The sequence below is a fragment of the Dendropsophus ebraccatus genome, chromosome 1, assembly GCF_027789765.1.
Source record: "Dendropsophus ebraccatus isolate aDenEbr1 chromosome 1, aDenEbr1.pat, whole genome shotgun sequence".
Classification (NCBI taxonomy): Eukaryota; Metazoa; Chordata; class Amphibia; order Anura; family Hylidae; genus Dendropsophus; species Dendropsophus ebraccatus.
In genome coordinates this window covers 102410492-102436206 of record NC_091454.1, presented here as the reverse complement: position 1 = coordinate 102436206, position 25715 = coordinate 102410492, and the positions used below count along the sequence as shown (strand labels likewise).

At 38.1% G+C, this 25715-nt stretch overlaps 1 protein-coding gene across 1 annotated transcript in view; it reads left to right on the top strand.

Annotated features, from left to right (window-relative positions):
- The window catches only part of DOCK4 (dedicator of cytokinesis 4), a 271626-nt gene that overhangs the window by 100716 nt on the left and 145195 nt on the right, over nucleotides 1-25715 (top strand). Inside the window, exons 6-12 of the mRNA XM_069976155.1 lie at nucleotides 1347-1495; nucleotides 5019-5103; nucleotides 6065-6216; nucleotides 18160-18241; nucleotides 18915-18975; nucleotides 20033-20165; nucleotides 20337-20425. Coding sequence (XP_069832256.1) covers nucleotides 1347-1495; nucleotides 5019-5103; nucleotides 6065-6216; nucleotides 18160-18241; nucleotides 18915-18975; nucleotides 20033-20165; nucleotides 20337-20425 — 751 coding nt within the window. The remainder of the gene's footprint in view (nucleotides 1-1346; nucleotides 1496-5018; nucleotides 5104-6064; nucleotides 6217-18159; nucleotides 18242-18914; nucleotides 18976-20032; nucleotides 20166-20336; nucleotides 20426-25715) is intronic.

Sequence of the window (25715 nt, the reverse complement as noted above, 5' to 3'; positions counted from 1 at the left end):
GCCTACTTCCAAAACTGTAAATCTTTATCAAAGCACTGAAAACAAATTAAGTGCAAATGACTGCAGTATGCCTAGCAAGTTGCGCCAGCTTTGCAGTAGTAGAAGTCTCTGAGCTTCGCTTCAGTCCTCCCAAGTCGTCATTCTTTGCTGTCCTCATCTACTCCTCACACAACCATCTCCAAGATTTCTCCTGTGCATCGCCATGTTGCAGAATGTTCTACATGAACGGGTTTGTCCGGCATAAAATCATAAGTTGCAATGCTGCAGGGTACAGAACAGTGCTGTATACTTACCTGTCCTGCTCCACTGCAGCTGCTGGTTCCCAGTCCTCCTGCTGTTAATGTTTTTACAACATCTGGAGATGTGTCCTTCCACACCAGAAATGGCCGCTGAGCAGAGACAGCACTATACTGTGTTATGCACTATGCTGAGTTGCAATTTTCGGGGGGGAACGGCACAACAGCGGATGTTGGGAAGAAGAGGAGAGCAGCAGACATCTGGCAGCTTGGGAATCGGCAGCTGTGGCAGAGTGGAACAGGTAAGTATACAGCACTGTTATGTCCACCACAGCATATTATGGGTTTATGCTTGACAACCCCTTTAACCGAAAATGCTCATTCCACTTTGGCAATTTTCAATTTGTAATCTAAAGGGGTTGTGATTGCAAGCAGTTTTGCAATATACTCAATTTATTTTTATTTTTCATTTTCTATGTTTAAATTAACATTATACATAAGACCACTAGTTGTCTCCCTTCACTGTCTATGTGTACAGCTCCTGTGCATCCACATTCAGTAGCAGAAAATCCTGGGGATGCTCGCATTGTAAGGTTAGCTCTCCTGTCACACAACACAAAAACCTCTGTAACCACACAGTGACATTATACTGCCGGAATTTTTGCATAATAAAGAGCATTGTCTCCTGGAATCATAAATGGTTGTGATAAGGCAGCTTGTGAACATTTCATGCGACTACTGGTTTGGGCAGAATGAAATTAGTACAGTCCCTTTAATAGGTCTTTATAGTATGGCAATAATTATTATTATTAATTGTAAAGTGCTACACGTCATTTGTTTGGGAAATTGGTGGTTACCAACCAATAATTTCCCAAACAAATGACATATAGCACTTTACAATTAATAATAATAATTGCCATAGTATAAAGACCACTGGTTGCCTTGCTGATAAACCTTACTGATTTGACATTCTGGTATGTAACTTTGATGTGTTGGCTCAAGTTCCACTTTCATTAAAGGCTTAAACTTTATTCTAAATAATGGTGAAGCAGAGATGAAGATTTGACAGACTTTAAGATGAGTAAATTACTTTTCTTTTTTACACTGCAGAAAAATGAAGGTGATCTCTTTCATCGCCTGGGTCACATAATGAATGAAATCCTTGATCTGCGCCGACAAGTGCTAGTGGGACATCTGACTCATGATCGCATGAAGGATGTGAAGCGGCACATAACAGCGCGTCTGGACTGGGGAAATGAGTGGGTAACAAATAGTCATCTCACTGCCGTTCATGTGCATTCATCACATTTATGGCATCTGTTTCTTTCTATAGGCGCTAGACTTTATAATTAAATGCTAGATATTTACAAAGTAACGCGTGTTAAGTCCATATTTGTAGAAATGCAGCCTTTAAATTTACCTGCTATTTACCTTTCTAAACCTTAGGTGTTCATATTGTAGAAGGTACCAGAATAACAATGGGTCATGAACAATTGTTGCACAGCCTTTGTGACTTGTGATAATGTCAGCTTGAAAGACAATAATATAAATTCAGAGACTAGGTTACTTATGTGATTAAATAACCATATCTTCACTTTTTTGTTGTGGTTTGAGGCTCCATTACACTTACAAGCACTATGGCATCTTTACAGATTCTTGTAATATTGTATATTTAAAAATTAAAGTCCTGTGAGTTCAGCATCCCTAAGCTTGCTGGGGAACTTAATATAGCGTTGTACTAGATAAACCATATTACATTGCAGCAGAAAAGGGAATTTCCCATCTGGTAAATGAATGCCCCATTAATCCAATTATTTCTGCTGCCACAGTATAAAGTGAGTGCGTGCAGAGATGTCCTTTTTTTTTAGAACCCACAATCTAAACCAGTATTTGTACCTGTCAATAACAAAATTTGACGACTTAGTTTTAAATATTTTACCACAGTATAATGGTACTTATGTTGGTTTTTTGTAGAGAGGTGTACTGAAAGTTTTTTAAATTATTTTTGTTGTGCACACCTTTGGTTAGCCTTCCTCCCTTTTGCTCCTTAATAATAGAGGCTAGCACGCGAAATAGGAACAAAAGTTTCTCTAAAGATAAACTGTGAGGGAGAATGCATGAGGACATCAACATCTGTAATATGGATTTATGTGCAGTAACTAAAATTATGTGAATTTTTTGCTGGTCCCTCAATACCTTCTATAGAGTGTTCTATGTTTAGGTCTTCCACTCCACCTGCTTTTTCTTTGTTACTGGCGCTTAATGCCTTTTTTTCCTTATATACTGCCATTCTGTGTCTTTTGATCTGATTCTTTACAAGGGTGAAATAAAATACTAGTTCATTATTTGTTTCTAAGAAATAATTTTTTGTGTAGTTTTGATTGGCATTAGTTCAAATTGCTGTATTCTATGTCTGCTGAAATATTGTGGGTTATTTATACCTTTCATGTAAAAGCAAAAACCCTATTTACCATACCATACAGAAATACAGGACCTGTCTGCAGGAAAACAAGAATGTAAATAAGCACATTTACTAGTAAGGCCTAGTTATCATGATCCCATTTTTTTGTCATCAAATTCCTTTCCAGTGGCGAGATATAAACCTTTTTTTTTATTATTCAGATTGGGCACTTGCCATGTTGGGCAACACGGACTGGCCACCTGAGTCCCATTTACCTTTTAACAAAAAAGGCTTATATCCTTGTACTGGAAAATACTATGGAGATTTTTTAAAAAGTATGCCCGGAATTTAGATAAAAATCCCCTCTAGACATGGACTTATTTACACCCCTGTCACAATATGATATGATTTTTACACACACCAACAAGAATTCCTAATAACATTTAAATGGCATGTTGAATATGAACAATGTTGCTTCATGTTTAGTATTTATATAGGAATTTTAATCTCCTCTTGTACTTCATCATATAGTCAATTGTTTTGCACTTGATGGAGAACCAGTCATCACTTTGTGCTTTAGAAAGTCTCAATATAACTGCACCTGTATCATAACTAGCAATCCCAACTTCACCCTGAGAGCTCCACTTTGCTCATCTTCAAAGTCATATGTAAATCAGTGATGGAAAACATACATATGATATGCTGGTCTGCTATATCCCAATAGTGCACTAGTGGGGTGATCCCCAGCAGCCTCTTCCCTCACCCCCAGCCTTGATTGACCTATCTCTTCCTTTACAGAATGGGATCTTTCAGTCAGGCTAGCAAGGCAACAAAAGCCACTGGGGACCTCCCTAATGATATAAGGATCAGGCAGCTAAAATGTGATAACAGGTTCCCTTAAAATGGATAGAAAACCTTTTTTGTATTTCAAGTAAACACATGGGTGTTTGCTACTTGCTACATGGGGTTTGCTACTTTGTTTAATTTGCATGAAGTACTATGCTATGTGTTAATGTGAAAAAAATGAAGAAAAAACATTTAATTCTGAATACTTCAATGATAGCAATATACCCATAATCTTTATTTCTATCCAAGCATTGAGACAACTGGTTGAGTGCCTGTAACTGTATTTTATCCCTTGCAGATGCTTCTGTCCATGTCTTTGCAAAGAAAACACTGCTTTATGACATTACTAACTCCTAGAGGACATAGCAGCATAGAAACTCTACACTCTCCAGCAAATAGACATTTATAAGTGACATGTTGACAGCCCCCTTTTTAAAATGTGATACATATGGATTTAAGATGTTAGTTGCTATAATAAGCATGATCAGTGAAATTGCATTCTTATTTTTACCACCTTTCTGTAATCTCACAGCTGATTCATGAGTTTACAAAAAAAAACACATTTTTAGTAAACTACTACTTATCACATTATTCCCCTGTGAGCAGAGTAACTATAGTTTTTATAATGTATATATTGTTAGAGTAGTTATGTGTAAATCAGAAGTACTTGTGAAAACGTGGAATGTTATAAAATATCTTATTATACATAGAAATTGCATCTTTCTCACCTTCCAGTAGTCTGTTGTAAACCATTCTCTGCCTGCAGACTGATGGAAAGGAGGGGAATGGAGCTGCGGCCCCTATGTCAGAGAATGTACGTGTGTGCACTAGAGAAGAGGGCCAATGAATGGAGACATCTAATTGGCTCATTGTATTCGGCATTGCTTGTGCATCATCACGAAAGTGCGCCTACTCAACAAACATAGAAGATGTGGAGAAACCAGCAGAAAAAAGGGGGAAAAATGTTGATTAGACACTAGAGATGAGCGAACCTGGAGCATGCTCGAGTCGATCCGAACACAAACTTTTGATATTTGATTAGCGGTGGCTGCTGAAGTTGGATAAAGCCCTAAGGCTATGTGGAAATCATGGATATAGTAATTCGCTGTATCCATGTTTTCCAGACAACCTTAGAGCTTTATCCAAGTTCAGCAGCCCCAGCTAATCAAATACCTAACGTTCGGGTTCGGATCGGCTCGAACCCGAACCCGGTTCGCTCGTCTCTATTAGACACCATAGCCCATATTTATCAAAGTGTGTAAAATAGAAACTGGTGCAAACTGCCTATAGTAAGCCAATCACAACTCAGTCGTCAGCTGTAGTAAAATGAAGGCTGAGCTGTGATTGGTTGATGTGGGAAATTTATACTAGTTTCTATTTTATACACCATTATAAATCTGGGCCTGTAGTTCTAATGATCACCAACAGGCATCCGTTGGTATGAAGCTCTGAAATGTTTCAGGTGCATTGTGTTCTACACATGCAAGTGAAGGGTATTAGTATGAAAGTTTTTAATCACTTTACATTTTTTATAGGCAGCTGGGTCTAGACTTGGTTCCAAGGAAAGAATTTGCTATGGTAGATCCAGAAGAAATCAGCGTTACTGAATTGTACAGATTAGTGAGTATGACTACAGTAAAATTTGTGAATATATGAGATTACAGATAAAGGTGTGCCTACCTGCTGCCATCCTCCACCATCATTATTTTGACTCCAAAGCTTCTTCTGGTCTCATTACTGACACTAGTCAGTTGCCACAACAGTGACTCATCTCATTTGTCAATATGAAAAGTATTTTTCAGGAACCCTTTTAATGTGAAATATTCAAATCTAAAAATAAAGATAAAAATCTTTATCTTGAAAATGTTTACTTTTTATATGTTAAGTGTTAATTCTAGTAATTCAGCAACTTAGGGTGTTACTATACTGGATGATTTTTCGGCGATAAACCATCTCAAACGGCCGCTATGACGATTGATCTTAAATCGTTCAGCCTATTACACAGGACAATGATCGTTACTTACTGTTCTTACCCTCGTCCTTTCCTGACTGAAAGACCAGAGAATGACCGAATGAAGTGTTATTGCACCGAACGGTGTTTGAACAATTTGTGAACGATCAAAGATAGAAATAGGTCCAGATTCTAGCAAACGATCAGCGATTTCTCTTTGGACCTTTAATTGTTGCCTGCTATTACATGAAACTGTTATCGTTTAAATTCAAACAATCTTACGATTTTTCTAACGATAATCATCCGGTGTAATACGGCTGTCGGAACCGTACATAATTCCTGCAGAGAAATGGAGTATGTGTAGTGTTTTATGACTTATAATGTACTTTGATATTGCAATGAGCTTGGCCATGTTTTGTCTACATAATAATAATATGTACATTATACAGGTAATGAACGGGCTGTTTGAGTGTAAACGGTTATGACCAGGATATGCCATCATTGTGTGATCATGAGAGCCCTTCCAATTTGAACAAAATTATAGAATGTTAGCACTTTTTTTTTTTTTTTTTTTTTTTTTTGATTGAACAGAGTCTGATCAACTATAATATTATAATTTTCTTTGTATAGATGGAGCACAGACACAGAAAAAAAGACACTCCAGTGCCAGCAAGCAGTCATCATCTATTTGTGCAGATGAAGAGCTTAATGTGTTCAAATCTGGGTGAGGAGCTGGAGGTGATATTCTCACTTTATGACAGCAAAGAAAATCGACCAATAAGGTAAAGAGGTTTGATTACATTTTGTGGTTTATTGGCATTTAATACAATTTTTTTACTGTTTTAATAAATGGTATCTTTTTATAGGGCTATTGCTTTTTGAGCTGTCTTGATGGACATTTTGTATGTTCAGCATTTAGTTATCTTCACTTGATGTATTCAAGACTAGTGTATTTTGAAAAGCTTAAGAGAGTCTATTAGCAAGTTAAGGTGTTCTAACCTGGTAATAGATTCTATTACGGGACCTTACAAAGAGGTACAAAATTCAGAATGAATTGGTGTATTATTTAGAGTGTGGGTTATAGATCTCTGGGTATTTGGGCAGATTTTCCATGGTTTTACATTATTTATCTCAGTCAATTCTATGACACATGAAACGATATTACATGCCATCTATGTAAATCAGTGTATAACCATGTCACTTAATAGGTTTGTATCGTCTAGCTTTTTCAGATGGCACAAGTACTCCAAATAGAGTGGTATTCTTTCAGTAGCTATGACCAAAACACAAGAGAGGAGCTGAGAAAGATGAAAAACACTTTAACGCTATGTTCACACAATGTCTTTTCTCAGCCGTATTTTTAAACAGCTGTCATTTTGGGGTGAAAATATGTCTATATTTTGTTAATTACAGCTGTAAAAATATGGCCACAAAATGATGTGTGAACATAGCCTGAAGTGGCTCCAGTAATTAAATTTATTTACTCAGAGCCTTTTGTTGAAATTTCATCCAATTTCCGTCAGAAGTAAAAAAAACAAAACAAACAAACCCTGGTCAGAACTATTTTTCTAGTCAAATAAACCAATCAGAGCTCCTTAGATCAGCGGGGTCTGTAAGGCAGGGTTGGTATTTGTTATACAACCAGATCTAGCTGAGCTTCCTGCCTTTCATGATATAATAAAGTCAACAGGGCAGATGTAAACTAAACCTAAACTCTTCCATTAAATTGCCTTTGAATTTCATATTTGGCTCTCAGTTACAAAATAGTTCTGCCAGATTAGCTGCCTTTGACAATCTTTGTACTTATGCTAAGATGCTGGTTGTTTCTTAATTCCATTTTAATTCTTTTATGTTAAAGTATGTAATTGCTTTGCTGTGTACTCAATAATTATATATTGTGCAAGTGTAACATGTTGAAACCTAGGTTTTTTGGCTATATGGGAGAAACCAAGAAGCTCTGAAACCCTAGCAATCTTGCATTGAAGATTATAAACATTAAAAGTCAACTCTATGCTGCCCACTGATGTAAAGAAACAAAAAAAGCCAAATTTGGGTTGACTGCTGTTTTAATTGGCATCTTTGTCCTGTTTTCACTTGCTTATTGATGCTGTCAGTGCATGTGAAGGAAGCTGTGTAGCATAAAAATGGCTTCTTAGAAGGAAAAAGGCGCTCTACTGTGAAGTTTTAATCATTGCTTGGTATCAGCAGCCTCCTCAGATTGAGAGGTTTTCTTGATTTAAATCACAAACTGCCAATTAAAAGACCTGAGCCAATGTTGTTCCATATGTATTGACTTATCAGTATGTTCTGTGCTTCTTTTGAGACGTATGTACACTTTTATGTTCAAATGAACCTTCAACAGAATTTTCATTATTCTTAACTTATCAAACAAGCTTTTGAGGACCATTTCACTGGACTGTGTTATGTCCATGTTAAATGTCATTGTATGTGTTCTTGATATCCCACATTCTCAACTTTTTGAATGTCCAATTGCGTTGTCCACTTTAAACAGCTGTAGGTTTTGCAGTGTTCCTCCCCTCCTTCTAAGAGCCATAGCACTTTTATTTTTCCACCTACAGGGCTGGTTGGGGTGTCATTTTTGCACCATGATCTCTAGTTCTTATGAATATCATATTGGTATCGCTTTTTAATATTTTTTTTTTCTGATAGAGCAGTTAGGAGGTATGTTAAGCTTTTATTGGGAGGGGGGTTTATAATGTTTTTTTAAATACTTTTTAAAACTTTTTTTATTACACTTTTTTTTTTATAACAATTTTCACTTAAAACATGCAATCAATAGATTGCATATACTATGCATAGAGCCTACCTTAGAGCAGACTCAATACATGAATTGCCAACCTGACAAGACATCGGTACAAGCGATTCGGACCCCCGCAGCCTGGCTTTGGGGGTCCCGATCACTCAGTGACAGGAGCTTGTCCTGTCACTGAGTACCTTAACCTTGCTGTTCTGTTTGGTCAAAAATGACCAAATTTGATATTTTTTTTAAATATTCCTTATGCGGTTCTGAAACTTGTGGTTCATTGACTTTTCCTCATTTGAGGGGTTCTTACTAATAGCAGTTTTTATTTATTTATTTATTTATTTTTTGTTTACTTTTTGCTCCACATCTTTTTTTACTTTTGTACTGTTCGGTCAAAAATGACCGATAGCCTTTTATACTAATCTCCAGCCATTTTTTGAAAAAAGAAAAGGAGTTATAATCTCATTTTGGTCAATCAGTAACTGAGACAACAGAAAGCTGGACATAATTTTACATTACAATGCCACTAAAGGGGTAGTTGTTACTCTAAATCAACTCATAGGCACTTACACCTGTAAACGCAAAACTAATCGGTGGCCAATGGTTGTTTTTTACAATATTCTTGATGTGTCGGTGTACAATGCATTTGTGTTATGGCATGAAATAAATCCAAATTAGAACAAAAATAAACTGTATAAAAGAAGGATGGGAATTTTTTTTAGAGAAATTGGGAAAATCACTGTTTAGCCTATATATTGAAAAAAGAAAAGTAACACCCAGAGGTGATGGAGCTGCAGCCATTGTCCACAGGATCCAACAGCATGCTGAAGAAAGTGAACCAAGGGCTTCCACTAGCACTGCGACGATGCCCCCGGCCTCAACCAGCCTAAAACGGAAATGATGCACTTTCTTTCCAACATCAAGTAATGGCAAATCAAATGTGATATGTTGCTAAGTGCAAAGTACTTATGCAAAAGACATGTAAATTATACTTGTGACAAATACAAATAGTAAATTTAGCACCTTGAACCTTATTTCACATTTTATATAGAAAAAAAATAGACTTTTTATTTTATTTTTTTAAAATATATTCACATACAGTTTGATGTTACTAGTTATAGTTTACAGTTTTATAAAGACTTTTTTGCAAAAGATATTCAAATAAAACACTAGATAGTTAAAAATCCAGACCTTAATAGGCCCGGTCAAAAATGACCAAAACATATGTGTATAGTAGAACTGAAGAGAACAGCAGGGTTAAACGCTGCAATCGCTATAGATCGCAGTGTTTAAGGGGTTCATGACAGGCAGCTGCAGGAACACAGCTGCCTGTCATTATGCTGGGCTCCCAGGACACTGATGTGTGTGGGGCTGCTCTCACTGCAGCGGTCCCTCACACATCTTTAGCCCCTCAGTCATAAATGTATATATACATTCCTACTGCATGGGGTATGTGCAGCAGGAATGTATATTTATGTATTGCTGGCATGAAGGGATTAATGTTAGTCAAATTTATTTGTGTGATCCATGCATTTCCTCAGGTACAGGTTTTGGTTGGCCATGATGGGTTACATATGCTTATTACTGAGCAAAGGAATAGCCTGCAGCAAGAGCATGATTGTAAATGAGCTGAGGAAAAAAGAATTAAACTCATGTCACTGCTTTTTGGCCCTATTGCCAAATCTCTGCATGCCTGAGAGAAGCTTTAGTCAAGAAGGTCCATGGGACCAAGGTTGACTGTTTAGTTATGCTTAGTTTAAAGCCCAGAGGTAAAGGCTTATTTTCTGTTGAGCTGTTTTCCTATGTTTGAAAAGTACATGCAGTAGTGGTTTAATAAAACAGAATCACAGATGGAAGATAAAATGTCTGCTGCTCATATATTTACTCCTAGAGATATGATTGCACAGAAACTGTTCCCATCAGTGGGTGTGGTTTCGCAGCTGCATTCCATGGAAGTAAACAGAGTTAAATTGCAATACTGCACACAATTTAGGGTCCATTTACACAGAGATTATCTGCCAAAGATTTGAAGCCAAAGCCAGGAATAGATTTGAAAGGAGGAGAAATTTCAGGCTTTCCTTTATGACCTGATCTCGGTTTATAGTCTGTTACTGGCTTTGGCTTCAGATCTTTGGCAGATAATCTGTCAGATAATCTTTCTGTGTAAATGGACCCCTAGGAACAGGTGTGGTGCTGTATTTGCAAGAAAGTAGCAGTTTTTTTTGTAATCCTGGGTCCCCCTTTTAACCCAAACACTGTTGTTTTACTTTTACAACTATGACCTTTCATGTGATATCAGAGTTGTTCTTTAGGTTTTACATATATTATACCTACACTGGAAACTTTCCTTGTAGTATTACAATTGTACGTGTCAAAAAGTTTAACCATTCCATTACTACTCTCTAGCCAAACCTGTTTGCAATTATTGGGTAAGTACAACGTGCAGTCCCCCGTTTGCTCTCTTCAATTCTGCATGGAGAGATTCAGCTCATTCCTGGTGGTTGGGTTGCCAAGGCATCTCAGGGAGATGAGTGCATGAGTCCTAATTAGAACAGGGCTTGTACCTTGAACTGGACATTATACACTTCCCTCACCAACCTGACTACCCAGAGTTATGGCATCAACAACTGATCCATGTGAAGAAGAAATAGAAAACTTTTATCATCAAAAGTTCTCTCCATATCTCAGCTAGTGCAATAAACTACAAAAAGCAGGACTGTACCTGGGTGCTGCCTTATGCTGCAGCTGGTCTGGTCTGTGGGTCTCTGAACCATAATTCTCCAAGGTTTGGGTGTTGTCAATGCAGATATTATGCCAGTCCCATCTGGAGTGCCATTAACTGTGGGGCAAACACCCACTACCAGTCTTAGCGAGACTCTAAATTATCAGTAGGGTATTTTTACAAGCTTGGGAGACATGACACAGACACAGCATTCTGTGAATCAAGCTCATCATTTATTGGACAAAAACACATATTTATACATAACAAAGAAAGTTGGCATCCAACCAAGAAGGACATGGGCAGCGACCAAGTTCCTATTGGTTAGATGTTACATATTAATTCTTGTTCTGATTAGAGTGAGTGTCAATTATGTATTCTGTTACTTAGCAAGTTAGTGGCTAAGATTAATTAAAAAACATGTTATTTTCAAGGTATCTGAACCCTGGGTGTTTACATATCTTGCAAGAGCTGCCATGATATTTGTTTTCAGCTGTCCTTGCCCTCATCTATACTTAAGGATCCTCAGAAATAAAAGAGCCAAGGGAAAAACAAGTTCTCCTTGTAATAAAGATGGTAAATAGACAGAGCGGAGGCCTCTTTCCCAATAGTTGCATACACAGCATTATACACAGCACGTACACATTTTAAGACTATAGAATGGAGGAACAGAGACTAAATGTCCTCTCAACTCCACAGGACCAAAGAAAGATAATTAAGAATTTATAAGTGGTACATGAAACAAGATTCTGCACTCAGAGACTAAATTAAACCAAATGTATTTATACAGATATTCTACTTGAATTATGGAACTTTGTCTGCCTTCAGATGAAATAATACAGCTTAAGGCTATGTTCATGCAACGTAAAAAAAAGAAAAAAGGCGGCTCTTCTACGTCAGTTTTTGCGATGCATTGAAGTCAAAGGAATGATGGACGTCCAATGCACACAGCGTATAAACCGAATTTTGTTCGACCGAATTTTGGATTTCTTTGGATTTCATAGTTTAAGGCATCTATATGATACGGGGGTAGTGGTTGAATTTAGAGCTCTAACATCAGAGTAACATCATTATCTTTTCGATATCTCAAAGTCATTTTCTTTTTTTAGACTTCAATTTTCACCATTACAGGGTCTATGCAGGAAATTCACCATTACAGGGTCTATGCAAGAAAAAGGTCACAAATGCAGTGAAGGAGCAGCAGTAGTCATTGGAGGCCAGTGGAGGTCCAGCAATAGTCATTTGAGGCCAGTACAGGAGCAGCAGTAGTCAACATGGAGGCCAGGCAGGAGCAGCAGTAGCCAACATGAAGGCCAGGCAGGAGCAGGAGTAGGCAACATGGAGGACAGGCAGGAGCAACAGTATTCAACATGGAGGGCAGGCAGGATCAGCAGTAGCCAACATGAAGGCCAGGCAGGAGCAGCAGTAGCCAACATGGAGGCCAGGCAGGAGCAGCAGTAGCCAACATGGAGGCCAGGCAGGAGCAGCAGTAGCCAACACGGAGGCCAGGCAGAAGCAACAGTAGTCAACACGGAGGGCAGGCAGGATCAGCAGTAGCCAACATGGAGGCCAGGAAGGAGCAGCAGTAGCCAACATGGAGGCCAGGCAGGAGCAGCAGTAGTCAACATGGAGGCCAATTAAGGCCCAGCAGTAGCCAACATGGAGGCAAGGGCAGGCACACCAGTAGTCAACATGAATGCCAGTTAAGGCCCAGCAGTAGTCATCATGGATGCCAGTTAAGGTCCAGCAGTAGTCAACATGGATGCCAGATAAGGCCCAGCTGTAGTCAACATGGATGCCAGTTAAGGCCCAGCAGTAGCCAACATGGAGGCAAGCAGTTGGCTGCTCATAGATGGCAACAGTTCCCTTGCAGGCAGTGGGTCAAAAGTTAGCGGGATGTTGCTGAGGATGTCAGATGGAGGACGTGCGGGAATTGCTGCGTGCCCGTGCCAAGTCAGGGTCGTGTCCGAGGTACCCACCGATACCTGGCTGTCTGTCTCACTACTCATCCTTGTGGACGTCGAAGTGTGAGCCAGCTCCAGGACTGTGGAATTAGACGTGTGGATTCGACCCTGGTTTGACAAAGGAAGCTCAGGCCTGCCACTGGACCCTCCTTCTGCCCTACTTCCTCTTCTGCCCCTTGAGCCAGACTCTGCCAAGCCCTCTGCCTGAAACTCTTTGTAAGGTTTCCTGATGCCGCTGTGCCATGACTTTATATTCAAATTCTGATTGCTACACTTAGTAGATGAGGACAGTATTTTCTGTAATATATAGGACTTGTGTGTGTGTGTGTGTGTGTGTGTGTGTATATATATATATATATATATATATATATATATATATATATATATATATATATATAATAATTTGTCTCTCAGGATAAGACGAATGTGCTATGCACACTATCAGAAGTATAGGGCATGTATATCTGTACAGCAAGTTTTTGTTCCGTGCACCCTTTGCTGTCCTATGCCTAATTTATCTTTCGCCCTCTCTATATTTCTCTTTAAATCACTAGATGTTTCTCCTCTCGCTTTCCTAATCTTTCCTTTCCTTTCCTACAATATCTTCTCAGTAGTCTATTGTACACAACAACAGCAGCAGCAGAAGCTTTTTGTCAATGACTAGCTCTGTGCACTGCTAACAGTATGCTTTCTCTCTCTCTCTCTCTCCACACTGCGTGGTGTGGTCATGTGACCGCTGCTCTTAAAGCAATACCGACGTCACACAGGGGGTGGGCTAGTGCAAGATCCCTGCTGATTGTATGTGTTCAGGGCATCATGAGAAAGCGCTTTTCCCGCCCGGAACACTTCCTGCTTTCTATAATGGCGGCTGCCATTGTAGAAAGCAAGGGGAAAAAAATCGGAGCAGATTTCCAAAAATCCGAATCCGATCGAACTCAGATTTTTGGAAAAATCTGAACAAGGTCCCATACCGGCCGAACCGATTCTCTCATCTCTACTATTGACACAGTGGATTTGTGCCCTAATGACAGCCAATTTAAAATGTTTTGTTATCGCATAGCATTGTTCAGTGTTATCTATGATCATTACATAGATATTTTGATTTCTGTGTTAAGGATTAAAACTCTTGGCGATAAGTTTCCTTTAACAACTTAACAACATATCTATGTACCCACAGTAAAAATTAATTTTAACCTTTATGGTAGATTTTTTTTGAAACAATATTATTGCACATATTGCATTATGTTTGATATGTTCTGTATCATCAAGAATTCAGTATGTCTTAAGAGTAAAGTACAGTTTCTTAAATTGTATATCCAGTATAGGTAAGTTATGTGTATATTGTGTAGTGCTAAGATGTCTCGAGAGAGGGACGTGGATTAGCGTCGGACTAAGGCAGGAAGTGTGGACTCAACAGTCAAGAAGCCCCACCTCAGTAATACTGTCCACTGATGATTAAAGTATTTTTCACCTAAAGGAGGCCCAGGACACCTTTTGTCAAAGTTATTTTGGGAATGTACAGCAGGCACAGTAGCTTCTGGTGCAGAAAATGGCACCTACCCGAAAAGGAGTGACGGTATGGTCCAACTTAGTATTCACATGGGCCTATACTGCTTTTCTGTTGGAGTTCTGTGTGCACACTAATGTATAGAAGCAGAACTCTCCTAGAATTCTTAAATAATACACATTTAATGTTTTTTGCCATCATATTTTTTTCTCAAAATCAGTATATTAGTGTAATTGTCTAAGTATATGTGGCTTTATAAACAAGGACACCACATCCACACAGCAGCAGTCACTATGTTCCACTCTCAAACATATTAGTGTAAAAAAAAAAAAAAAAAATATATATATATATATATATATATATATATATATATATATATATAATCCCTTTATTTCTTTTTGAATAAAGGAAACTAAAGGGTTAACCGTAGCTGAGCAAAAGCTCCAGTTGTTACTATAGAAGACTCTTTAGTGCTAAAATCCCCTGTTGACCTGCTTAGATTAATCTCTTCAGTGTTAGTTATTTTTCATTCCTTTTTCTTCACAAGACAGCTAAAGTTATGGAGTATTTTATTAAGATCTTTGCTCTATGCAGATTCCCCAAGCAGAGCCTACGGCACGTGGCATTGTATTGAGTGCGGCATTGCTCTTACGGGTGTCTTCTTAGTAAGAATGCAGAAGATAAACCAGAATATCAGTACCTACTAAAGTAACTTTAGCAATTTTAAATTTCACATAATTTGATGTAGACCCTCTGGCATGGTAATCCATCACAGGTGTTAAATTCACAGCCCACCGTCTGTTGTGAAACTACAAATCCCATCATGCCTGGACAGTCAAACCTTTTAGCAACAAAAGGAGGGCCGTGAGTTTGACATCTGGCTACATAGTTGCTTGTATCAGGGACTGCTAAATTAAAATGTTATATGTACATTGTTAAGGTTAAATTTTAACAGCATATACAAATGTAGCAATGGGGTGGCAAACACTTAATTCATTTTATATTTTTGCCACCTAATAATAGAAAGGAAGATATGTTTGTAGTTTATATTGATGCCTTGTTAATTAGGAGTATTATTATGATGTATGTCAGAAGCCTATATCCAAGATGAGCACGATTGTAAATATATTCAAAACTTTGTCTTATGTTATGTGTATCATTTCTATGTTTAATTACTTATATTTACTGTTCCTACATTACAACCTACAGTACAAAACACTGCATTTACAAGTCAACTAGTGCACAAGCTAAAATCTTATAGCAGTCTCTGCATGTTCAGTGTTTGTATAAGGGTTTCTTCCCCAGGGAAGGTTGTATACCAGTATTCTTTTGGAGGAAAAAACAAAGTTTGTAGTGCGTATCCGTATGTTTTGCTGGTTAATAAATTTGGTCATATGATCACTTGGCAGCCATTTTCCTTTACCATTACTGGATCGCTTTGCTTCCAGAAGTAGCTAAAACAATGATGTCCCAATTTGCGGATCTGCAAAAAAAATAATGGATTCCATTGACTTCTATTGGTGTGTCTGTGCTGCAATTGCGGTACCCTCTGGAACTCTTTTTTTTTTTGCAACACAGATCTGCAAATATTGTTGACATGTGAATAAGGTCATAGAAACCATTGGGTTCTAAATTTGTCCGCAATAATGGACAAATTTTGCAGACATTTGAATAAGGCCATGAATTACTCAGCTAGCCTACTGTCTCTAATAAAAAAATTAGCAGAAGTGTTAGGGAAGATGTTTGTGATCCGGCAGCTGGCTTCTCCAGTCTGGCCGCTGGCTGTATGTTCAGGTCCTGCCTCCTTCGGCTTCAATCATTCTGAAGGAGGAGGCAGCATGAAGTTACAGCAGCGAATGGAGAACTAGATTCCAGATCATAAGCAGCATGGTAAGTATAGACAGCTGCTTGTGATCTGGAAACTGACAGCACAGATATATACATATTTGTGCTGTCAGTTCCTCTTAACCTTTATCGACCTCTATTTACTCAAGAAAATGTGCAGCCGCTAACTATTAATTACCTAGGACTTCACTGCACTGAGCGCTTTCATTAGCAGCCGGCAGTGTTGTCGTTTGTCTGGTCTCCCTGAGTTCAGCAATCTGTTTCTCTTATTAATTTTAAGGCAGGTTCTTCCTGATCTTTGGCTGATCGCTGTACATTTTACACGGGCTGGTTATGGGCCGCAAGAATGATGAGTGCTTCTAGCGACTCTGGCCCTGGATTATATTTCAACTAAATTAGTCGGTTCACACCTGCCTTTGTCTCCCTTCACGAGGAGTGGATCCCTCCATATTAAATGAACAGAGTAGTATAGATGGTTGAGCAAATGAATTAAAAAATTTGTTTTTTAAGGTCAATTTGCTTTTTGGCTTTTAGGGTACAAACCCACTTGACGTATTTGCTGCGTGAATCAGTCTTAAAAATAAGCAGGCAAAACGCAGGTTGGCTTTATACAATTGTTCTGTGTTAAAATACGCAATTGTGTATTTTTGAAGCATGAAGCTTGTTGTTAGCAAAGCATCAGTTGTTAACAACCTGTGCGAAAAACGCATGTAGCTTCATGCTTCAAAAATACGCAAATGCGTATTTTAACACAGAACAATTGTATAAAGCCAACCTGTGTTTTGCCTGCTTATTTTTAAGACTGATTCACGCAGCAAATACGTCAAGTGGGTTTGTACCCTTAAAAAAAAATGGACTGTTTATACCCGTTTGCTTCTGTCAGTGTCCGTTTTTATAACTGTTTGTATTTCTTCTTGGTTTCTCTCCTCTTCTGAGCATGCTCAGTGAACAAAACTGATGGATAACTTGAAAACGGAAGTGTAAAAGGCAATGCGTTTACGTTTAGATCCATCATCGCTGCTTATTATGTAAAAAATTAAATAAAAAATAGAAGTTATTTTTTGTCCATTATAAAAAAATGTTTTGCATGGACAAAAAAATGTGAATGCAAAAAAACTGACAGATTTGATTAAAACAACTGATGCAAATACTCTAGCGTTGGTGGGATTATAGTCTTACCCTTTAATTTTGTTCCTCTTAAAAAACAAAAATGGAAAATTTAGCAATTTGTTTGCATCCCTTTGCTCAACTGTTTGGGCTTAGGCTGTGTTTACACTTGACATTTATTTTGCATTAAATATGCATTTTTGCTACACTTTTGCGTTGAATTGTGAAATTGTGATAAAATAGTAATTTTTTGCCATGATTTTTCATGGGATCACTGTAAAAATTGTGCTATGTTACTGCAATTGGGAATGCTAGTCTTGTGTCTAGCCTTACTACACATTATATAGACATTTTATAGATAAACTGGAAAAGCTTTCATTCCCATTAAAAGTGATCTATTGCAGGTTTGTTAAAGTAATTGTGTTTATAATGTGCCCTTTATAAATAAAATTATGCCCACCTTTGCCGTAGTTCCATAAGAAACTCAGCCCTGTTGCTTTTGTTGAATATTTCCATGATCAAGACAAGCAAAATAAAGTTACTGTAACTTATTCAGTCTTTGCTTTTGGTCTATTTACCTCATATGATCTTTCAAGCTTTAGGAAAGGTAAAAAAAAAAGATCCAGACTGACAGTTCCAGCAATTACCATTGCAAAGCTGACGTTTTGTCAAGTTTGTAACACACATTGAATATTTAATAATGGTTAAATCTTGACAGACTGTTTTTTTTTTAGGCTAAGGTACGAGAGAATTAAGACGGAGTTAAAAAATAAGATTTCCGAATGAGATTTGTTCATTTTACTTTTTTTCATATTTCAGTGAACGGTTCTTCGTAAGATTAAACAGAAATGGACTGCCAAAATCTCCGGAAAAGACTGAAAGATATAGTTCTGTTTTTGTTGTAAGTATCTGCCGTCTGTCATATTGGTTATTACCATGTGTCTGCTACCAAAGTCATGACTCTTCAGGTAGAATGTACAAGAATGTATTGGCATTTCTGTAATAGAATCCACATTTCTTAATTGTAATGTTCTTAAAAGGTGGAGCAGGTATGGCTTCTTGATATAACAGGTGGTAGTAGGGAAATTTTTGTGAATGCATGCACTGTGCGTAAAATTAAAAATATGGAGAGTACAGACACCTAACAAGGTGCCTGAGTTATGAAAGGAGCAGATAGACTAGATCAGAGAGGAATATTGACCTGGTGGCATAGATTATGGGTACACTTTGAGAGGAGTGATATGCTGCTTGGATCAGATTACCAGCGTCACACATGCATTGATATATATGTTATTTTGACGTTTTCCACAGTACCTTACAACTGCACTGCAAATGTTGGAGTAATGGGGGAGGGGGTGAGTGTTTCTCAGAATCTGTTAGTTCAGGATAGACCCAGAGAAAAATAATATGTTCTAAAGGGTTATAAATGTTGTAGGCAGCAATCATTTGGCCTAGTCAGATAATAGACTTTATTTATTATTAGCCATATTAATACGTTCTTTAGTATTGGGGAATTCAATCTAAATTCTAGAATAAAATGTGCTTGCATAATGAAAAATTTACATTTATTCTAGGACTTGAGCTCAAGTGACCTTCGGAAAGACATTTTCATCACCGTACACATAATCAGAATTGGTGAGAAATAAAGCTTTTTCACTTAAAATATTTAAACATGTTTAATTCTATTTTTCAGAAAATACCTAATCATATTTTGTGGATATCAATGATATGGTTAAAATTGAGCCACAGACAGGGGGGTCCTAGAGTCATTTGTGTCTCCTGGTTGGGAAACCCTGCTTAAAGAGAGAGATTTTAATTATTTTTTTTTAAGGATGTTTAATTTTTTAAGGGGTTAATGGCGGATGGCAGCACGATCGCGACTCTGTCATTCACTGGGAGTACCCAACTGCCATTAACCCTATTTGAATCGAGCTCCGCTCTTGGCCTGACTGTCTCTTATTCCCCAAACTGACAGCTGTGGGTAGGTCAAACCTTGCATCCATAATATGGATGCAGAAATGTGCATATAAAGGTTGTGTAAAACCAATCATATACACGTCAAGTCGAAATTCATCATGCAAGTCAAGTTAAGGCTTTATTTCACAGTGGCCGGTGTTGAGGAGGAAATGACTGTCAACCTGTCGGGTCAATGCTCTCTTCTTGCTCTTTCCCTGCTCGCTGTCTGTGCTATTACACGCCCATAAAGCGAGCGCAAGGGGGGTGGGGGTGGGCATGGGGAGCTGCAGGGGGCTGCTCAGACAATCTTAAGATCATCTCGGTGGCCCATAGGAGAGCATGGTGGTCTACTGACGCCACTCCTGTTGAAAGATCACGATCAGCCGACATTGTGCATACTGGTCTTTAAACAGAACCTATTACACCAAGCAATTGGAATGGTTGGTAATCAGCCAAGTACAGCCAATAGCCAATTTGTGTAATAGGTCCTTAAGTCTGCTTTTTAAAATATATCACTTACAGTTTACATATATAAAGCTAGTCTACAGAAGTTAAAGGCAATGTTCCATTTATTTGAGCCTCATTTTGGTCAGTGTTTTTACCAAATTCAGTTCCTTATGTGGTTTTGGTAAAATTCTGACTAATATGAGGTTTAAAAAAACTTGCTTAGCTTTTTTTTTTTTAGCTGATGCATAGTTTTTCTTAAAATAACTTACAATTTTTACTTGTCTGTAAGGTCGTATGGGAGCTGGTGAGAAAAAGAACTCTTCAAATGTGCAATATCGTCGACCTTTCGGTTGTGCCGCTCTTAGCATTGCTGACCTCTTAACAGGGGAGTCAAAGGATGACCTCATTTTAAAAGTCTATATGTAAGTTCTCTTTCTTTTGAGTATTCAATGATTTTTAGAGTATTGTTTTCTCCATAAGTGCTGACACTTTATTGCTAACTATTTCTGAGACTGTTATTCTAAAATACAAAGTTGGTTCTAATTCAGAACTGAGACATACTGTAATTTTAATGAACATATCTTTTTTTCTAGGTGCAACACAGAAAGTGATTGGTATCAAATACATGAAAATATTATCAAGAAAATGAACGCTAGATACAACCTGACAGGCTCAAATACAGGTTTGTTGAGATCCAAATATTCTTGGTAGCAAGCCTATAAGTATAACAAATGCAAAAGCAGTGAAAAAAAAATGGAGATAATTTGACAGACAAGGACAACTCATTTACTTATATTAACTGCTTTATTTCTTGGAAATGATTAGAGGGATTACCATCTGGTGGAGATATGCCCTATCCACTGTATCCACAGCTCACTGTGGGTGGGGCATAACTTCTCTTGATGGGGAATACCCCTTAAGGAGGACCTGTGTACTCTCCTGACATGTCTATTTTGGTAAACTGTGTAACATATTTCTTATAACTCTGTGTTGGCCTATTTTTACTAGAAATGTTTGGGTAAATAGCCAACTGGGTGTTAACAATTCTGGAGCATATGTCATATGGCAACATATCCCCAAATGTTGTTTTATGGGGATACATGTATTTACAACAATGGACAGGTCAGGAGAGGCCACATGTCTTTTTTTAAATAGAAACTGCGAGCAAGTTGTTAAGTCATAGATGTAATGTGATATTGAATGTTTTATGCAGTTGAGCAGCCACTTAGTAGATTATTTTGGGTAAATATGCATGCCCATGTCATCCATAAGCACGAGCTTCTGCTAGTTGAATGGACAAGTGTTCATTTCATGTCTCTAGAGATGTCAGCTTCCACTACAGAGCATCATGACCGTACAGTCCATTGCCCTGTATCTAGTCACTTGGAGATGGGTGACTTCAGACTTGTTTTTGCATTGTTTTGTTTATTTTATAATGGTTATTTTTAACACTATTTGTATGAATTAAAGTAAAATAACGATCTCTGGACAAATTAACATGTTACGTCTGTGGAATGTTTTCATCAAAAATCAAAGGCGTTGCCTAAAAGAAAAAATATACAATAAAAATGTGCTACTCACCTCTTAAATGCCCTCACTGTTTTAGCATGGATACCTGGTGGTCTTGGTTTTGTTTCTTTTCTAAGATAGATTATGTGCCACAATGGTAAGTGACTGCTTTTGCCAATCAGTGGCCTCACTGGTCAAGGGCTATATTCACTGGCATCACTGCTAAGGTAATTTAGCTAGGTCCTAGTCAGTGCTTTATGGCTCAGAGGCACACTGAATCGGTTGGAATTGTTTAATGGCGTTTATTACACTTTTTTCCTCTTAAACAACCCCTTTACCGGAAAAATACTAATGATAGGCCATCAATAGTTGGTCTACAGGGAGCATCCCTGCCATCTGTGTGATGCCTGCAGTGTACTGAGAATGGAGCACTGTGGGTGCAGAACAGCTGATTGGGCAAACAGTTACAAGAGGTAAAAGTGTGTATAGGGACGGATGAGCCAGTAAATCCTGGTTTGGTGACCTATCTGCACATGAGCTTACTTTAGTGGACATATATTTGTATGTATTTATTCTAGAGTCTACTTCTATATCTGTGAAGCACTATGTCTGCTTCTCAGATGAAGAAAACCTTGATTATTTTCAGATATCATATTACTGGTTTGGTTGTAGCTCTGTAAATAATATTTTTACTTGTTCCTACAAATGACTGGGAGCTACCACAGGTTTATCAGTGTGTCACATCCAGGCACACTCTGCCATTGTGTTAGAAATGATCAAGGTCTAGCACACTTTTCTATTCACTTGTGACCTACTTCTGCCACCAATCAGATAAACAGCAATTATACTATTAGCTTAATACCTGCCTTTTGTGCTATTTGTATATATGAAGTCACCTAGTGCAGCAAACGTATCGCTCCTTGTGATTTCATTGGTATTCTTCCTTGTCTGTTTAGGTTGTGTACTCAGCATTTATGCTGTAATATACTTGTTTTATTGTCAGGCTGAGGAGGTTTGCAGCAGAAATAAACACTCTGGGTTATTGCTTATTTGTCTCTGTTTAGAGAGTTTGGAAAAGTTCAAAACCTGGCAGTATTTATAGGCTGTCGTGATAAGTGGCTATGTCTATTTATCTGTGTGTTTGGCTGCCCAGTGTACCATGTATATAACATCTTGTTTATTACCTAATATGCTCTCAGAGCTACAGTGTAGTAAAGGCAGCAGTAACATATCGTTTACATTTTACAGTTTTATGAATTAAAAGTTCACATATTTTTTTTGGTTCTGTTTTTATACTTTCTCTTCATTCTTTTTACCAGCTCTTGATTATTTTATGGTTTTGGATGTATGCGTATCCCAGCAAGCCACATTCAACTCTCAATATTTATGAGGAATAAAAGATAAAAAGCTTTTGTAAATACTAAATCTCTAGGCAGTGTTTTGCTACTGTGAACTGCCTTACACTAGTGTCCGAGTGCCTGAGAATAACAGAACTTTATGTATGCAATAGTAAATAAGGTGTAAAACATCCCTTTTTTTTGTGTGTGTGTGTGTGTTATCATTGGCATTGACTTGCTGTATACTCAAGACTTTGTCCCATAGTACTGCTTTATATCTTGTGGGAAAATCATTCTTATTAGCAGAACAACTGGGAAAACACTTGATTGTATTTTGTTTTATTGTGAGGTTGTGGGCAGGAAAATCATTCTGACCAGGAGCTGAAATAGATGCAGCAAAGTGTAGAGGTGATTACTTTGTGCATTGTATTCCCTGTTTATAATACTAATAATACACAGTACTGTTTGAAACTTTGTGAAGCCTTCAAAATGTTCTATATTTCTGCAAAAATTTGACCTAAAATACATCAGATTTTCCTAATGGTGTGTACACTTTTGTCGATGTTACATTTTTGCAGTGATTTTGCCAGGCGTTGCGCATTTTCAGTAAGAGAGAACAAAAAATGCGCTATTGTACCACAAATGCACAATTCACCACAAACTAGCGGAAAAATTGCTCTAAAATGCACCCAATACGCCATGTGTGAACACAGTAAGAGAGTAGATAAAGAGTGCCAAATCAAGCAAATACGTCAAAAATTAAGGGGTCAAATAAAACAGATTATCACTCACACCTGACTGTCAACACATTGATTAAAAACAACTAATAAATAAATGGCCAAGTCTAATGGTGCGTTTACACAGACTTATTTTACAGATTTTTTTAAGCCAAAGCCAGGAATAGATTTGAAAAGAGGAGATATCTCAATCTTTCCTTTTCGACCTGTTCTCTGTTTATCGTCTGTTCCTGGCTTTGGCTTCAAAGATCTGTCGGATAAATCTCTCTGTGTAAACACACCATAAAGCCCCTATTACACAGGTGACTAGAGGAGCAAACACGCTTGTTTGCTACTCATTCCCCACTTGCTGCCAGCGCTATTACATGTGGCTGCAGGGAGCGGGTAAGGGCAGGTCCAGGGGGCTGCCCGGATGATCGCTAGATTGTCCGGGCAGCCCATAGGGGATAGCGGCGGTCTGCTGTCGCTGCACCTACCCCACGGAGCGGCGGCAGCAGATCGCTGCTGTATGAGTCGTTTGTCTTTCAACATGTTGAAAGACAAGCGACTTATATAGCAGCGATCTGCTGCTGTCGCTTACAAAGAAAGATTATCTAACAGATTATAAACCAAAGATTTGAAGCCAAAGCCAGGAACAGACTATAAACAGAAATCAGGTCATAAAGGAAAGCCTGAGAGTTTTTTTTGCTTTACAAATCCATTCCTGGTTTTGGCTTCAAATCTTTGGCAGATAATCTGGGGTATTCCAGTGATCACACCTTTTCCTGCTTGTCTATGCTGCTCCTAGCTCCGGATTCAAACTTTTACAAATCATTCCAGTTTTACATCATAGCAGGTGGCATCTCCCAACCTCAGGGCCAACTGCCTGGAATCGCCCATCACTGGCTCCTTCTGCTTTGCACAGTAAACAATGTAACTTCCTGAAACCAGTTCATTTGAAAGAAAAAATAGTTTGGGAAATTTATTGTGCAATAAATTTCTATATCGTTCAAATTTAAATGATATTCTGCTAGTGTAAATGGAGCAAAGATCAAATCTGGAATGAGAAATATTTTGAGCTTACCTCAAAATCATTGTTAGCTAGTCTTTCAGACAGTTTGTTCCATTTTTCACAAGGATCAGTATTATTATTACTATTATTAATGTTATAATAATATTGTGGTAACAATTTTTTTTAGCAATTTTATCTTTTTGTCTAAATGTCTATCAAGTAAAAGAAATAAATCATTGATTGTCGTCCTTTAAACAATTGCTTTAGCGATTTATCTGTGTGTATCAGCTTCCTGCTGGATTTCCTTCTGACTTTGGCTCAAAGCTAGCAGTGGCAGTTAACCGGTTAGTGACAGCCAATACTCCTTTTAACGGCGGTCACTAATGGGCTTTATTCCGATACATATGCCTCTTAAGGGTATGTTCACACTGAGTAATTCAGGCGGAATTCCGCCTGTCTCAGTGTGTCATGGCCTGTCTATTGGAGAGCGTGCACTCCTCCGCTGCTGCCACTCTCCACTCAGAGAAGTGAAATGCCGCAGAATTCCACCTGAATTTTGCCTTTGTGAACATACCCTTACGGCGTATGTATTAGAAAACTATGCCACACTCCTGCGCCACCATCATGGTAAATCAGCTGTCAGAATAACAGCTGATCTCCCTCTGTCACTACCCGATGCAGAGATTCACCCCTCCGGGTAGTTTAACCCGTTAAATGCTGCTGTCAAATCATGACAGCAGCATGTAACTGGTTCCGGTGCCTGTGCGGGCATTTGGTTATGGGAATACTCCTCTGAGGTGTGTTCACACATACAGGATCTGCAGCAGATTTGATGGCGCAGATTTTAAACTGCAGATTTGCTTTGCATCTGCAATTTTAAATTTGCACCGTCAAATCTGCTGCTGATCCTGTATGCGTGAACGCACCTTTTAGGCTGGGTTCACACTACGTATATTTCAGTCAGTATTGTGGTCCTCATATTGCAACCAAAACCAGGAGTGGATTAAAAACACAGAAAGGATCTGTTCACACAATGTTGAAATTGAGTGGATGGCTGCCATATAACAGTAAATACCTGCCATTATTTCAATATAACAGCCGTTGTTTTAAAATAACAGCAAATATTTGCCATTAAATGGCGGCCATCCACTCAATTTCAACATTGTGTGGACAGAGCCTTTCTGTGTTTTTAATCCACTCCTGGTTTTGGTTGCAATATGAGGACCACAATACTGACTGAAATATACGTAGTGTGAACCCAGCCTTAAAATGAAATTTTAAAAAGGAAACCCATAGTCCTGCTATTTTATTAAAATTAGCATTAATTTAAAGCAAAGTGTCTTCTGTTTTTTTCCACTTGATCAACATGAAAATATTAAATTGTGTTCGGATTTTCAG